The sequence below is a fragment of the Argopecten irradians genome, chromosome 9, assembly GCF_041381155.1.
Source record: "Argopecten irradians isolate NY chromosome 9, Ai_NY, whole genome shotgun sequence".
NCBI classification, from domain to species: domain Eukaryota; kingdom Metazoa; phylum Mollusca; class Bivalvia; order Pectinida; family Pectinidae; genus Argopecten; species Argopecten irradians.
Genome location: NC_091142.1, coordinates 12,823,559 through 12,839,700, shown reverse-complemented (window position 1 = coordinate 12,839,700; position 16,142 = coordinate 12,823,559). Strand labels below are relative to the sequence as shown.

Below are 16,142 nucleotides of genomic sequence, written 5' to 3'. Positions count from 1 at the left end.
TTCTGTCTGTACGGAAAACTACATGTAAATCAGAGATAATCTATGACTGAGACGTTTGTATGGTTAAATGAAAAATGGATAAAATAATCTTTTTGTTGAAATTACATGTATATTCCTGTTATGAACAACACATATTTGTGCTAAGTTCAATTTTGTCATATCAAATAAAATCTTTGAAAATGCAATTATTTGTTATTCTATGATTAATCAAGTATTTTTATTGAGTGGAGAATCAATGTATCACTATGATATTTTTGCTGGATTTGGAGATTGTCCCGATAATTTATCCAAGACATTATATTAAGAAATGTGTAAATTTTATATATTCTAAAAGACAGATAGTTGGATGCATACAAAATATAATTTTTAATGAAACAAAACTTGAAAAAGTTTATATCCGCTCTAGTAATGGACGTTATGATAGTTTATTATCGTATTGACTGCCAGGATGATGTGAATACACTGTACATCACTGTTATAAAACGATTTCAGGTGAATGATAATATTTTATTATTTTTATATTTTACAACGAGTTATCTACCTTTACCGACTAACAGTATCTACGATATATTTTTTTTCTTGAACTGTAAAAGTTAGAAATTAATCTTTATTAAATGGTTCCAATTTATTTACTAGCCTATACGTTTAAAGATGCTCCAGTGCCGACAGAGCATAAATGATACTCATCATTTGAACAATAATTGGTGTTTAATCGTGTATATATATGTGTAACTAACATAAAAAATAATATAAAATCATTAATTTGGCTTTTGGTGCATGCGCAGTCAGAACCTCATTCCATATAGAACATAGTGCCACTGAATTTTTTCGGGATGCAATTGATTATTTTTAATATTTTTATCTTGAAGTAAAATTAGAAGCTCAAATTTTTCAATGGTGGTAATGGTGCAAAGTAAGTAACTTTGTGACTGAAGAAATATACTTAATCGTCTGCGTCTGTTCTTGATAGAGAAAAAATACCATTTGTCAGTGGCGGAGCATCTTCAATTATTGAATACAATTACAAAGATGTTTATGGAAATATATGCATCTGCGACGCAATCCATGCTAAAGTTGTCTCGAGACTTATCCCATAAGCGTGTATATGATTGAGGTAAATCCTTATATATTTATATAAAATGATTTACGAAAAAACGTTGTCGACAACTACCAAAGCAGTGAGGTTTTGTGAAGCGTTATACAATTCTGTTAGGACAGATTTTGCTTTGCTTTTTTATTTCGCCAATACTGTCGGCCTTTAAACGCCTGTCATGCCTCTAGCATTGCTTTCCATTAATTAATATTCCTTCTATTTTCACATGAGATGTCTAGTTGCATATTCTCTGATATGAACAAATGGTTTAAAAATTAACAAACTTAAAATATAAGCACACGTATTTTATTACAAAATACATTTAGAGATTATGTAAATATCAATGATTCTATTTATAACATGGTAATAAACAGTTGTATAACACATGTCACCAATATATATGAAAATGCTGTATATATGAAGGTTTTGACGAGGAGGAAAGATATAAACTGCACGGATGTGAAATAGGAGGTTTCTTACGATATTTTAAAGCGTGCACTTTTCCCTAGAAAGCACATGGTTTGACAATTCCACATCACCACTTGATGTAAATTTACGTGTGCGTAAATGATTTTTACTTATAATCGCAGAATGTTCGTAACGTTTTAGAACCATACATTTAAACTTTTCTCAATATTGTACAATGTAGTATGTTCATGATTATTTTTTTTTCAAAATGACTATACGTTCATATTATTTTTTAGATGCAAATGATGTTGACATTATTCATATAATTATACACCTTTCTCATTTTACTGATATTAGACACTTGGAATATATGCGAAACTATAGCTAGTTATTGTTCAATAGCTAGGATCACCTGGGTTAAGATTTTATGCCATATATTTCGATTTTTTACAAGGATATCACAAATGATCTTCAACGTAAACATGTATATGTAAATGGCAAGGCTGGTGAGGTAATAGGTCAATATAGGAAACCAATGTAATGAAAACCGTGTTTTAATATCGTGCACATCTCCAGTGTTTATCAGATGGTACATATTACATATACATATACCTACATACACACTAAAGCTACTATCAAGGTATTCCCAACAAGTATCCATGGACAATGAGTACAAACTGCACATGTACCTTCACATTATAGTTACAAAATATTTCTGTAGTACAATCAAATATTCAAATGTAACTACAAATTTGCGAATACATTAATTCGTGATTAAATACTCTTTCTAAAAATCACGTATTTTATATAAACGTTTTGCAATTATTCGTAAAACAAAAGAATCCGCGTTCGATTTAATTCGCGAAACTACGTGAAAATTCAAGTTTGTATCTTGCGAAAATAAGGTGGTTCGCAGTGGTCAAAAAGAACTAATTGGTTCTTCATATCCCCTATAATCAAATTAGCACTTGTAATCAAAGCTACATATTGTAAATTACATGCCATTGTAGCTCGAATCGGATAGAGACCGCTTGCTATCCGTAGCCTGAGAGGCCTGACCATTTGTGAAGAAAGTCTTTTTATCTTTCGGAGAAGGCGAGCTTCCAGGACTGAGGTTCAGGTCTATTAATGCTGGGGATATGCAATTTGCTGAGTCCATAGATAACGAGTGTTTCCGTTTCCAGAGCGGAAGTGCAGACCCATTTAATTGACGGGGTCTCGAGAGAAGATGTCCGTTAGAATTTTTTCTTGTGACGATTGTGAAGCACCGTTCTTGACTGTCATCCTTCTTTGGACGTATTTCTGATTTAGGTCGTATGTTGCTGTGGGTAGTATTTCCATTTTGAATACTTTGTCCACTTCCGACCGTAAGACGTGTATTGTTATTTACGACGTGTCCATTTTGCATGCCTTGAGCGTTCCCAGCCAAAAACTTTCCAGAAAATTTCGTTTTCTCACAAGCATCTACTCTTGTAAGCAGTCGAGACGTTCTCACAAGCACATCGTTGATGCGGTTCACTTCTGCTTGCTTCTTCAATGTCAGCGCATCAGCTCGTATCTCGCACGCTTCCTTCGAAATAGCAACAGGTGCCGTTCTGAGAACATCATCAAGGGAAGTTTCAAGTTTCAACCTCCTTGAGACAATATGTTCGTGTAACTCCCTTTGAATTTTTTCCACAATAGTCGTTCCATGGACAAATATCCTGTCTTTGAGGTGTGAAGATTTGGTGACATCCTCGTTAATATCGGTTATCTCACGACTCATGTCCCGTACTTGATTTCGATACAATGCGATTTTTTCCTCCAGTAATTTAATCCGACATTCCAGAAATTGCACCTGAGATCGGTAGGATTCTGCCCTGATCTTAATGATATCATTAAAGTCTTGTTCACAACTACCTCGTCTCGTGACTTGACCGTAATTCTCTTTCAGTTGAAGTTCTTTTTGATAATCTGCCATTTTCTTCTTTTCAAGGTCTAACTGGTACTGAAGCATTGACAATTGTTCACATTTGGAGGCCATTTTCTTAGCATTACTCTGCACGGCCTCTTGTAGCTCGTTCATCTGACGGCTTTGTTCCTCTAAATCTCCTTCCAGTTTATTTTTTGCATTAGAAAGTTGCATTTTCTCACCCTGCAGCTTTTGGCATTCTTTATTACGCTGATCTACTTCTAGTTTCAGCTTAAGGATTTCCTGGTTCGATTTCTGTTCACGATCCTCAACATTCCTGTTTTTAATGTTGTTATGTTCAGCAATTACAAGTTTCAAACCATCAATCTTTGAATTCTGTTCTTCAATTACCTTTTGCTTTTGTTGTAATTCATTCTCGAGCATCTGCTTCTGTGCATCGAGGGTTTTTAAAGCGTCTTGACCCTTTTCAAGATCAAGAAGAAGAAATGACTGTTTGTGTTCTAGTCTCTTCTCACGCTGTTTATGAACCATAGCTAGACTGGTGTCGCTGGATTTGTACTGGTCGAGAAGTTCAGTTTTGAATTTTAACTCCCTTTGCAGTTCGGCCAATTTGTCCTCAAGGTCGAACACCTGTGATCATGATAAAGAGAATAGACACATGACAGGATGCAACATCACGTTCTTAATGATAAACATGGTACCTCATTTATTTTTACTAATTAAGGAAAAAAATTCGTTTATCAAATACTGTGAAATCTATGTTTTCTGTGAGGGAATAATTTTCGTGGCCTTTGTGTTTTTACCAGAATCAGACAATTTACGTCCCGAAAAATTTGATCTCGAAAAAATAAATAATTTTACTGTTGATGTAAGTTTATTTCTCACCAACACTACTACATTGCCTTTAACAATTATGCAATCAGAAAAACAATGTTCTTTAATTACCGAAACTAGGTTTTATTTATTTTTGGTTGTCTCTGTTTCTGATATTAGATGTCGTTATTGAATATAGTCATATTTTGAATTAAAATGATACACTAAAAACCTGATAACTTTATCAGTTGTAAAAATTCGAATGAAAGTATTTTTGGCTATACACATTGTGATTAAAAAGATTTTCATCCACCTTCTGTCAATACATTACAATGCGCATGTCATGAATGTTATTATAATGTTGTACCTTTGCGCTGTATGACGTTTTCAGATTATCCAGCTCAAACACCATCTCTCCATGTTCCTGCATAAGACAGTTATTGAGGTATCCCCGGAGAGCTTTCATTTCATCTTTCGTTAACTTATTTGCTAGCCGCCGGTGTTCCCGGAACAGAACTGAAAATAACAATGAAAATAGCATTTGATATTAAAGACTACTTCTTCTTTCATGCGAGAGTCATAGTACTTCAGGCAACTGTGACTTTATGTGAATCTCTCTTTACGCGCTTTTGATTTTTTAATGCTTCCTTGATTCACTTTAACAAAATCCTGTTTTGAAAGTTTTTATATTGAACATTATCATCGTAAAATTGAGCAGAATAATACACAAAACGTCATATAAGTTTTATTTCTTAACTTAAATACCTAATTATTTTTAAATCGCGCGAGTATAAAATTTCGTGGTTTACTATTTTGAACTGACACACATACTCGCAGGGAAAGCGTAATTCTTACGACACGCTGTAATATATACATATGTACCACTACGATTTTTATAAAATTTCTCGAGGTACCAAGTTTCGTGAATTCGGATGAATCCGCGAATTTAGCGAAATAAAAACAACCCGCTAATTTTAGCAATTATGCAGTAAATGTAGCAACAATACGGACATTTAATGGTTCCACTGTGTAATGTAATTCCAATATATCTAATCTAAATTCAACTTTGCTACCAATGCTTGTAGATATTACCCAATAGCAATGATAATGATTTCCCTTGGTAGTAAATGGCATTAACCTTTAATTATCCATTTGATTGATATCGATTTGGTCGAATACTTTAGGAAGCATTGCTGTTATCGTGTAATGAATGCATCATCGAATAATGAAATTTTCTATTATGAATTATCAGCACGTTTTATCTTCATTATTCAATTAGCATGAAACAAGATTTTTTTTCCTTATGACATGATTAATGAATTAATCAAATATTTCATTTAATGTAATCAAGCCATTCAGCTCTTAACAAAAAAATACACGTAGGTACACATTCCATTCTTTACTCGTATTTTATATTATTCGTTTATCGTCCTATTAACACCCAGGGTCATTTAAAGATGTGCCAGGTTTGTTGTTGGAGGAAAGCCGGAGTACCCCGAGAAAAACCACCGACCAGCGGTTACATGTAGTACCTGGCAACTTTTCCACATGGGATTTGAACTCGCGACCCAAAGGTGGAGGATTTGTGGTAATATGTCGGGACATCTCAAACAATTGGCCAACGTGGCCCCTAATCTTTACTCGTGTATGTAATGACATTATTCAACACTTAGAGCTGTACCATTTGATTAAAACCTATTTTTAAAACAATACCACGTACGTATATCATTTGAATATTATTGGTTCATATGTATAATACACAGTTCAAGAGTTAATGATCTAGAAAAGTAATTGTCTTTGGTTTTGCTCTTTGTTTACTTATCAGACAACCGCCTAAAACATAGGCCAGGTCTGATTGTAAGCGTTTATACAAATCTCGTGTTTGAAATGTTACCCTCGACAGAAAATAAATGAGTGTAACATATATGGCCGATCGAATGTGAATTACGGTATGAATAGTGTTGATTTGCTTTAACGACTAACGGATTAGAGACCGTAGAGCCCATTGATGTTGCAAGGATTTAACCGAGCCACGGGGAGTCCGCCATTTTTGATTGAAACCCGATCTATTGCATAAAGAAACGCATCATATAATCTGCACGTCTCATTTTCTATCTGATTCAGATTCAAAATTATTGGTTTGCCTCACAGGGTTTCTGGACGGTCAGATATTGTATACACCTGTATTCAGGACGACTACAGTATAACAACAAAATTTGATTTAACATTTAAAATCAATCAAGCCAAATGCTATTTATTTATTTATTTATGTTGCCATTTACTATAAGGAATTTATGTTTTGCGGTGCATTTAATTTCGCGTTTTAATTCCTAACAAATTTCACAGCGATTAAACTTCTCAATTTTACAGTTTAAAAGTTTATTTTACTTGTAATTGAAACGACTTATTTTCGACTCATGTTTTGCGGTGACTTTATTTCGCGTTTTCATGATTTTTTGATGTTGATTTAATTTCACAATTTACAATCATACATGTTATACTGATAAATTAGTACTACTGCGGCGATTATTTTCTGCGAATTCTAATCGTATGCAAAATACGCGAAACTACGTATACATTTACGTTTTTTGACATTATATAAAGCCCTTATTTGCTTTAACAATTTGATACACTTGATTGAATTGGAAATATAATTTTCTTAATCTAAAACATAATGATGTACTTTGTTTTGTTTGGTTTAATCTCACGCATGTGTGAACAGCTAGGGTCATGGATGAAGAGAAAATGTTCAGTCCCATACGTCACAGGGATACCCCGTGGTTGCTAGGGAAAATATATCTCTATCTTACACAGGAGGGTGTAAGACAGCTCACACGCGTTTGACAATAACGTGACGTCATCAATACATACGGCGTAACTGCGGCGCGCATTGCAGATAACGTCATCAATTTTCCTGCATAACGACGTTCCTGCGTTAATGGCGCGATGAAAAAGCTGGAAACCCCAATGGAATTTCATCATTCTTTTCTACCAAGTATGAGAGAAAAAGAATCTTACTTGTAAGATTCTATTACTCCAACATTGGTTTCATATGTGTTTATATGTACAAAGAAACTGTATTTCTCATGATTGTGTTAGATACTACCAGTTCCGTTGTTGAAACAAGCTGTATGACAGAAATCTATGCATTAAAATAGCATTTAAGCATATAAAAGTAAATGCTAGGAAAGGGGTAAGTATACAAAATATACATGTATACTATTAATAGAATATGTAAAAAGAACATTTCTCTGTTATCTTTGTATGTGGGCACATAAAATATGTGGGTAAACAATAAAGTATATCAACCGAGGTCAATAGATGTATACCCACACAGTCGTGAAGTTACAGTGTACTTTATACAGTGGAAGGCCACTTTAATAAAACCATTCAATTGATCTGATACAGAGATCGATACCTAATACAGTTGGTGCTCATGCGTGTTCAGATTTGGTTTGTGTTGTAAACAATGACCTTACATATTTTGCGGATTAGGTTCTAGCTATCTAATTACGAGTTCGTCAGGGTCATGTCAGGCCAGTGTGGTCAGATGTAAAAGTAAAAATGATTCATGTGTGTATTGCAGAGGTTTTGCTTCGCAAATATAAACTTGTTTGACATAAAGATCGGTTTAAGTCAACAATCAATGGGTTTGGTTAATATTAAGTGTATCCATTCGTAGTGGTGTGTCATAGGAAAATAAAACTCTTTTGTAATCCATAAATGTGAATTGGTTGGTTAGTATTTTCTATGGTTTTTTATGAGTGAATTCAATAATAAATTTAAGATGGCGACTTCCTTGTCTATGAAAACATTGAATGTACCGTGTCACTGAATGTGCTGAATATATACATTATCTATAATTTACGATGCTAAGATTACGGAAGACTATCAGAAAGTTTTACGGTCGATTTTATTTACTATATAAAATAACATATAAAGTGTATTGTGTCTGTTACATTTACTGCTACATTTGTATGTCTAATGAGTGTCCCTTCTCTGTCTTTATATCAGATTCGGTTCCTCTTTTAGTGTAACTAAATGAAAAAAATAGTACAAACTTACTTTTCTATAATAGGTGGTTAATTCCTCTCCAATTATTATAGCTCTGCATGACATTTGAGAATTTATTTGCTTTGTTTTCGTTATTTTTATATAATTCAATTTTGCTTGTCACGAGCATTTCCATTGGCTTAAAAATTTACTTTATCAGCCCATAAAGGAAAAAATGGCGTCGCCGTTTGTAACGTCGCTTCTGATTGGCTGAGATGACGGCGTAATAATTTCATAGACAAAAGAGTCCCAAAATGAATTTCAAATGTTGAAGAGATTATCTTTAGTAAATTGAATTATAAGGATTAATTTGAATAGATTTTTTATGTTATGGAGATATAACACAAAAAATCTGAGTGTTCTCTCATCATAAACCGCTTCGCGGTTTATTTAGAGTACACTCAGATTTTTGTGTTATATCTCTATAACATAAAAAATCTATTCAAGTTAATCCTTAAATAATTTTCATAATGTTTATTTCGTACTCAGATACGTTTTGATTACCGCCAACGCTTTTTCGTCAAAATGTAAATAAAAGTAGGAAATCACGAGAAAGTTTGTCTCCGGGAGAAAGTTTTTTAAAATCATTCTTTATATTTTATTGGTTATGCAAAATATCTATTGTAATAGAGCTTGGCGAATATAATTCTCATACCGTATAGTCGATTAGCTTAGCAAAATTTTCGCGATGTGGTAAAATATATATATATATATTATAGAGCAACAAAACTCGACTTCAAGAATATAATTATGTAATTCAACGATTTCTTAATATTTAATAGATTAATTTTTTGTGACGATGGTGATAAATCGCGAAATCGTGGTCGTGAAAATGTCATTCCTTCGAAAATAACCGGCTTTACGGTATATCTTATATGCATGTATATATATTATTTGACGATTTTTAATTTAGGCAACTAAATACCTTTATTTATTAATCCCTCCGAATTACAGTAGCAGTCATATAAATTATTGCTATAGGAAGAATGGTATAACAGGCCCTCACAGGTAATAACGCTACATGTAACGGGACTAGGCGTCATAACACCGACCCATGATGAGTGAAATGTGACACGATTATCGTTACATACCGTGAGTGACTTAAGAAAACCAGGTGTTTGTATTGTAGTTCTAAAATGTTTAGTCAGCTTTAGCTATTTAAATTAATACTTTCTATCTAGATATGTTCATTTAAGAATTTTTTAAATGTATGAAATAATCCCCAATACATTAAGAATGCAGTATCTTTATAATGTACGACATAAAACGATTTCTTCAAACACATTAAAGCATGTGGGATAGATAATTATTTATTATTCCGTTGTGGTTAACATGACTAAGCTTTGTCTAAAACGTCAAGGATTTTAAATTGCGTGATACTAGCACCGTCGTCGGTTTCCCTTTTAACATATAACATTTATCGAAACTATTCTAAAAGTGACCTGGATGACATTTATAATAAGTGCAGTCATCTAGAATGTCTTTTTAATTTATTTCATGTGTTTGCCTATATATCTACGCCTATATAGTGTCAACATCGCTTCGTGGGTATAAGTAGTTTCGCTACATTGACGAAATTGACATCTTATTGAGGAAAATAAAGCTATGGAATTCTAGCATAATTACCTGTCAAAATAATACCGATATAGGTCAAAGCATTTTCATGACATTTAATGTTAACACCTCATATTCAATTTTGTTTAGAATCTGAATTTTTATTTCTTTAAATGAAATGTATAAAGTAATTTAATAGCTTCAAATATTTAGTGTTCTGTTGTTAAAATACTTCATGGAAAATTCTGTATTTTTTCAATAATTAACGTAAATATCTTGATAATGGCAATGATAAAAATTTAAAAAAAATTATCACCGTGTTTAGAGGATAGCCCATGTTTTCAATTTCATGTAATAATTTAATGTCATAGGCAACACATTTTAGTGAATTTTCTAAACAATTTTATAGATATAACTCTATTTGAATGATACATGGGGTTTGACTTAGGTTCATAAAACTGATAAAGTTAAAATCAAAGTAAATTGTATATGTTGTATGTATTTTTTATCATAAAGTGTTATCAACTACTTAATGACAGAATTCTTCGTAACCATGTGCTCTAAGTACATTACTTAGATATGCGTATATTAAAACACAAGCGTTGAATGAATTATTCATGATTCAGGATACATACTGAATTATAATGTGTTATGTCTTAAAGTGGTGTAAATGTATTTCACAATCTGAATAAAATCAGCTGTTTGCTACTCCGCTAACTTCGTGCTCCGCTACAAACGTTTGTAGCGAAGCACGAAGTTAGCGGAGTATCAAACAGCTGATTTTAATCAGATCGTGTATTTCACTGAATACTCTCCTAGATAATTATGTCAATGTAAGAAATATCCATATATCCGATTAATCGAAACATGAGCTACATATAGTACTGGTGCAATAACATCGCTATTATTTACTCTCTGGTGGAGCTCGCTATATTGACCAGTAACTCTTTGTCTCTTTTGAGCTCATTCTTTATCATGGTGTTATGAAAGACTGCGATGAAAAGTAAGTGATTGATGTGTTATTCTGAGTAGCGAGCATTATCTTATAATAATCTTCAAATAAAGCACGTATATGAAGTCTATTTAAATACAAGCCTGTGATGAGAGACAGTGTGACACTAGAAATGCTACCTTACTTAATGCAAAGAAGATAACCAACTCATCAGTACACTATTTATGTTTCCATGGGGTTTAAATGTCAGTCTAATCGATAAGTCCGCAATGTCTTTGAGCCTAACGAATGGGTTTCAGTCATTGAGAATCATGTTCAAAGATGTTACAATTACTCATTACCGCTCCCAAGTTCATTATATAGGTATTGATTTGTATGTTAGTTTTTTTACGATGTCGAAATGGCCAGGGGATGTCCGTCCATCATTACATTGGCATCCACAATAACAATGGTTTTATAGCAAATCCTCATATCCTACCATATGGTTTTTTTTCAAATGATTTACGAATTGCACTCTGGCTACGCTCATCTTCTTCTATGTTATAGACCCTCATATCCAATCATATGCTTTTGAATGTCTATTATTAAGTAAAAGAAGATGTGATTATCTAAACATCATTACAGTCAAACAATCTGCCTATAAAGACCACCCAAAGGGCGAACAAAAAGTGGTCTTTATGCACAGGGAAATTATGTTGAAATTACCCTTTTGGAACTTTGAGAAAGTGGTCTTATTATGCAGGTGGTCTTTATACAGAGATGCAGGTTTGATTGTTAAACTATAAGATGGATATTAGCAATGGTTTCATGCGGAGATACATAATTATCCAAGAAAAATATGAATTTATCGTTATGCATGGTAGACTTGATCAGAGCAATTTACCATCGATATGATAATTTTTTTATGTGTGGTACATGAAATGAGAAATATATTATCGATATATAAATATGTTTTATTCACTGTACACCTAATGAGAGAGATCTATTATCTGTATCAATATGACTCAGCAGCTCGGACCGAAGTATACTGTCCAGATTATCATCGTATCTGAGTGTCCCTATCAGAGTCAATAACTGGGATATAATCTTCACCAATAAATCGTCGTATACGAAGTACATAACGACGGGTAATCATTTCCTGTCATGTTTTGTTTACGTAGACCGCCGAACGTTAATATGTAAATGACTTTTCTGCGTATATCTGTTTACATGTGTAATAATGAATCTAAGAGAAATGGCTGAGTGATTTATTTCCTGTCTCTTTTATGCTACTCGCACTATTTGTATTTACGGGAGAGATAAAAAGTTAGCCCTTCAATCAGGTTTTGATTCCATGAGGAACGCGTAGTACATATTATAGTGATCCCTTATCAGTAATCTGTATATATAATGGAACCCTAAACACCTGTACTTTTACTTCCCAATCAACTTTAAGGACCACAACTGTCCTTTTGTATAGTTAACCTTTACCAGTGATTTCTGTAACTTCACTTGAATATGGATATAAAACTTAAAACAACTGAGATAAGTCTTAACGGACCCATGTTATTCTGAAAATATGAAACATTACAGACTTTTTTTAGAGTACATAAAATGAAAAATTCCTCTTGGATCGTGATTTTCAACTTAAAATAATATTTTTATGAGCTAATATCAAATATTGAATCTATTAATTAACATTTATTTATTGTGTATACCATGACCTTGATCATAGACATTTTTCGTCTGGTACAAAAACCTAATTACTTATTGATATTCAATTGGTTAGCCTCAGCACTTATTAACCTAGTTATGATTTAAGTTGATGACTGTTAATGTTATATTACCATGTGTATTGGTTTGTGCTGCCAGGCTTACTCTTTGTACAGTATTACTTCATATATGGACACGATTTCCTGGTGAAGTTCCCTTTTATATAACGGTATTAATGTATTTTACAGTATGGTGTGGTATTACTACATGTATACGGTGATTCTGTATTGCACAACCTTGTTATATGGGTCCACTACGTCCCGGAATACTATGGAGATACTTTCCTCCTGAAAGATTCTTTTTGGTATTCGATACTCCACTGTAGATGTACAGGTAGTAATGTTTTTTTATGTTGTGAAGTTACTATAGGGACATTTCTGTGTTGGTCATTCTTTTTCTTCGTCCCGGAGAACTATGGACAAAATTTCCTGGTGAATGATTTATGTGACCAGCCCATACATCCCTCTCGGTCTCAGTGTCATAGTTAATCCGATTATCTTTACGGTAGAAATCTATACCATCCAGTCACTCTGTGCTCTACATCTAATTATTGGTTTAATTATTCAGATACCATTGATTTGAAATACAATAGACATTTATTAAATTAATCGATTTTCAATATTATTCAGCAATTCAGTTGTCAAAAGATTTAGATTAATTGGTTTGTGTTCCCCAACGATGAGCTTTATACATTTCTCTGATGTATGCACATCACATAATACAACTTCGACATATCATGACACCGTTCACATAAATCGCCTATGTTTAGGATATGAAATAAGTTTATGGGTATTTGTTGTTTTATTAAATTTTTGTACTTTGAGTGCAGTCGTTAGAGGTTGTTAAGTTTTTTTAAAGGATCTATAATTAATTAAAAACAAAGTATACATTTCATCACTCTGAAAACGCATGTTGGTGATGCTTGTAGTGTCATATAATGGAAACAAAATTAAACAGAATTAATCATATATTCCGATCACGAATTCGAGCGTAAGTGTCATTTCCATTTCGTACGTTTCTATAGAATTTCGCTTAATGCAGCGAATGATATACCTTCCACATAATGTATATCTCAGTCATGATTTAAAAGAATTGAAATTTACATGGGTGATTTCACCTGATTCTGCATTTTGCTTGTTTTGCTATAATGAATGATGTAGCAAAGGACGAAAACATCTGTTCAAGGTCAAAGTACGTCATTTTCATATCCATTTCAATTTTAGACCAAACGCTCATCAATGCTCTTATCCATATAATAGCTAGATTTTCTTTATACAAATACAGCATCAAAAATGTAGATTCATGTTTGGTCCATTAAACATTTTTTTATATTGCACTTTGTTGTGGATACGTTATAAATACAATTTGATATAAATTTAAAAAACAAAACTCGCTTACAGACAACAATTGCCTCATTTTAAGCATGACATTCGATACCACACAATGCTAGTTTTTATACGAATTCATATTTCTGTGATATAATAAAGCCAATGTATTATTGTAAAATTAAACATAACTCGATCCAGACAAACCACCTCTGCTATATCATACTTACACCAAGAAATTTAAAAACCTACTCCCAACTTATGATTTAGTTCTCATGATCGACCCCACGTTGAGAACTAAGAATATTACTTTGATATTATTTCGACATTTAATATATTTTGGTTTTCCGGCTTTGTGACTTATTAAAGTGCACAACTGACAGACCCTTAAATAGGTTTCCCGCTGCTAACGTTGACAATTGGACTAATAATACGCGTAAATGTTTTCAATAGCAACTTTCTCTTATAAAAGATTAAATGTACATTTCATATTTAAGATTACCGTAGATTCATATGATAAAAGAACCCTATAGATATTGTTAATCAAACAAGTTTTTTTGCATGAAAATGTCAAAGTTATGAAAACATTAAATGTAAAGCATATGGAATGTTAACGACGAAAACAATGAAAACAAATTAAACTAAACGATCAGATTTAATACAGCCAAACTTGACAATAAAGACTTCTGAAAGGACAGTGGGTCTTAATTGAGAAGTTGTCTTTATACACAGGTCAAAATTGATCTTAATGGACCTACTTAATGTGATTGAATTAAGCAAGTGTTTTTTTTACAGAGATCGTTACTAATGCAGGCTTTACTATGGATAATATATGACTGATGTCATTTCATAATGTATTATCAGGAAGATTAGAGGTTTTCATCGTTTAAAACGATTGAAAACATCCCCAAAATTAAAGAAAACATAAACGTGAAGGTGAAGCTGCCAGTCTGAGATGTATCAGGTGATGATAATGTTAAGTTAATCAGTAACTTTCGCTATAGACAACAACACAAAACATGGCTTACCTTCTATTCCAGGTAGGTCGTTCATTGTTTTTGGCTAGGTACTCCTCCTCTTTCTCCTCCACTTCCCACTTTTCCTTGTCCCTCCACTCTCGGCTGAGATCTACCCAGACAGTGTATAAGGATGATTAGACCAAATACTCAGATAAAATCGATGTCCAGGTACGACCTATAGAGTTTTGTAAGCCTTGCATACTGCACAGATCTTGGCATGTTGCTGAATTTCCATATATATGGTAATTCGACTTCCTAGTCTGTCGCCTGATTTGTTTGGCGTATTTTCACCTTAGAGTTGTTATTGCGCAAATCTCCACGCCTTTGTATATCCTATCCCTTTTCTGTGTAATTCTTCAAGATGGAAAACACAAACTTGTATGACAAATTTGTCAGTATTGTCATTCAGCATAATAAAATGTAGTATATTTAAAAATATACATTTCCATTGCAGCAGGGGAAATTTACACCAACACCGGGAAATAGATTAGGCTTTTATAAGGCTATTAACAGCGATACGACTGCTGTGAAATTCCTTGTTACCATGGTTACGGATTCCGGAGTCAGGTAGTGTTAATTGTCAACAAGAGGCCGACTCGGTAGGCGTACGATACGGGTGTCAGGTTGTATTCTTATAAACACGTCGTTCGTAACCTAACACAACTTCGCGCTAGGACTAATGCTCTAGGTCTATATGTTAGTGACACGAGTCACCTGTACAGGTAAACACTGGAAATTGTGGTGTTAGCTACCCGGAACTACGTCATCATTTTGGTTATGTGACTTTGTATGCGAGTTCTTATCTTTCTGTAGATGAAACCGTTCCATATTTGCTTCATCATCATATAACTCTGAAACTCCTACATCTTCCGCACTATACCATAAAATAATTATTCGGGGATATATTGTTGCTTGTGTGTACGGTATTTGGTATACGGAAAATATCGATTTTGATGTAGATGTATTTGTGTATCTACATTAATCAGGCCTACGACGTGGTATTAATTCACTAACTTTGCCTTAATGGTATAAATCACTTCTTTCACCTTTATGGTATTAATTCACTACTTTCGCCACTTTCATTCACACGACATGATTTCTATCGAGGCATAATTAATTTTCATATTTTACGAATGACGTCCTGATATAGGTCAATTTACATAATAATAACGCCTTTATGCATGCGGATAGACGGAGCAGCAATGACTCTGTCTTTTATCACTAAAATACATCTTAACAATATTTGTTCATGGGTAAGAAG

General features: G+C 33.2%; 1 protein-coding gene across 1 annotated transcript; it reads right to left on the bottom strand.

The window, feature by feature from the left end:
* Positions 1 to 1,385: 1,385 nt before the first annotated feature.
* LOC138331505 (uncharacterized) lies at positions 1,386 to 15,599 on the bottom strand. The gene is made up of 3 exons (XM_069279182.1): positions 14,891 to 15,599; positions 4,594 to 4,742; positions 1,386 to 4,043 (listed from the first exon to the last, which is right to left on the bottom strand). The coding sequence occupies exons 1-3, from the start codon at positions 14,913 to 14,915 to the stop codon at positions 2,496 to 2,498; spliced, it is 1,722 nt and encodes a 573-aa protein (XP_069135283.1). The 5' UTR covers positions 14,916 to 15,599; the 3' UTR covers positions 1,386 to 2,495.
* Positions 15,600 to 16,142: the final 543 nt, after the last annotated feature.

What these genes read in the sequence shown, in the direction of transcription:
- LOC138331505 (XM_069279182.1), bottom strand. Translation starts at nt 14,915, where the DNA reads ATGAACGACCTACCTGGAATAGAAG. An exon ending in CGACCTACCTGGAATAGAAG is followed by an intron (nt 4,743 to 14,890) that starts GTAAGCCATGTT and finishes TGTTATTTTCAG; the next exon opens with TTCTGTTCCGGGAACACCGG. An exon ending in AAACGTCATACAGCGCAAAG is followed by an intron (nt 4,044 to 4,593) that starts GTACAACATTAT and finishes TCATGATCACAG; the next exon opens with GTGTTCGACCTTGAGGACAA.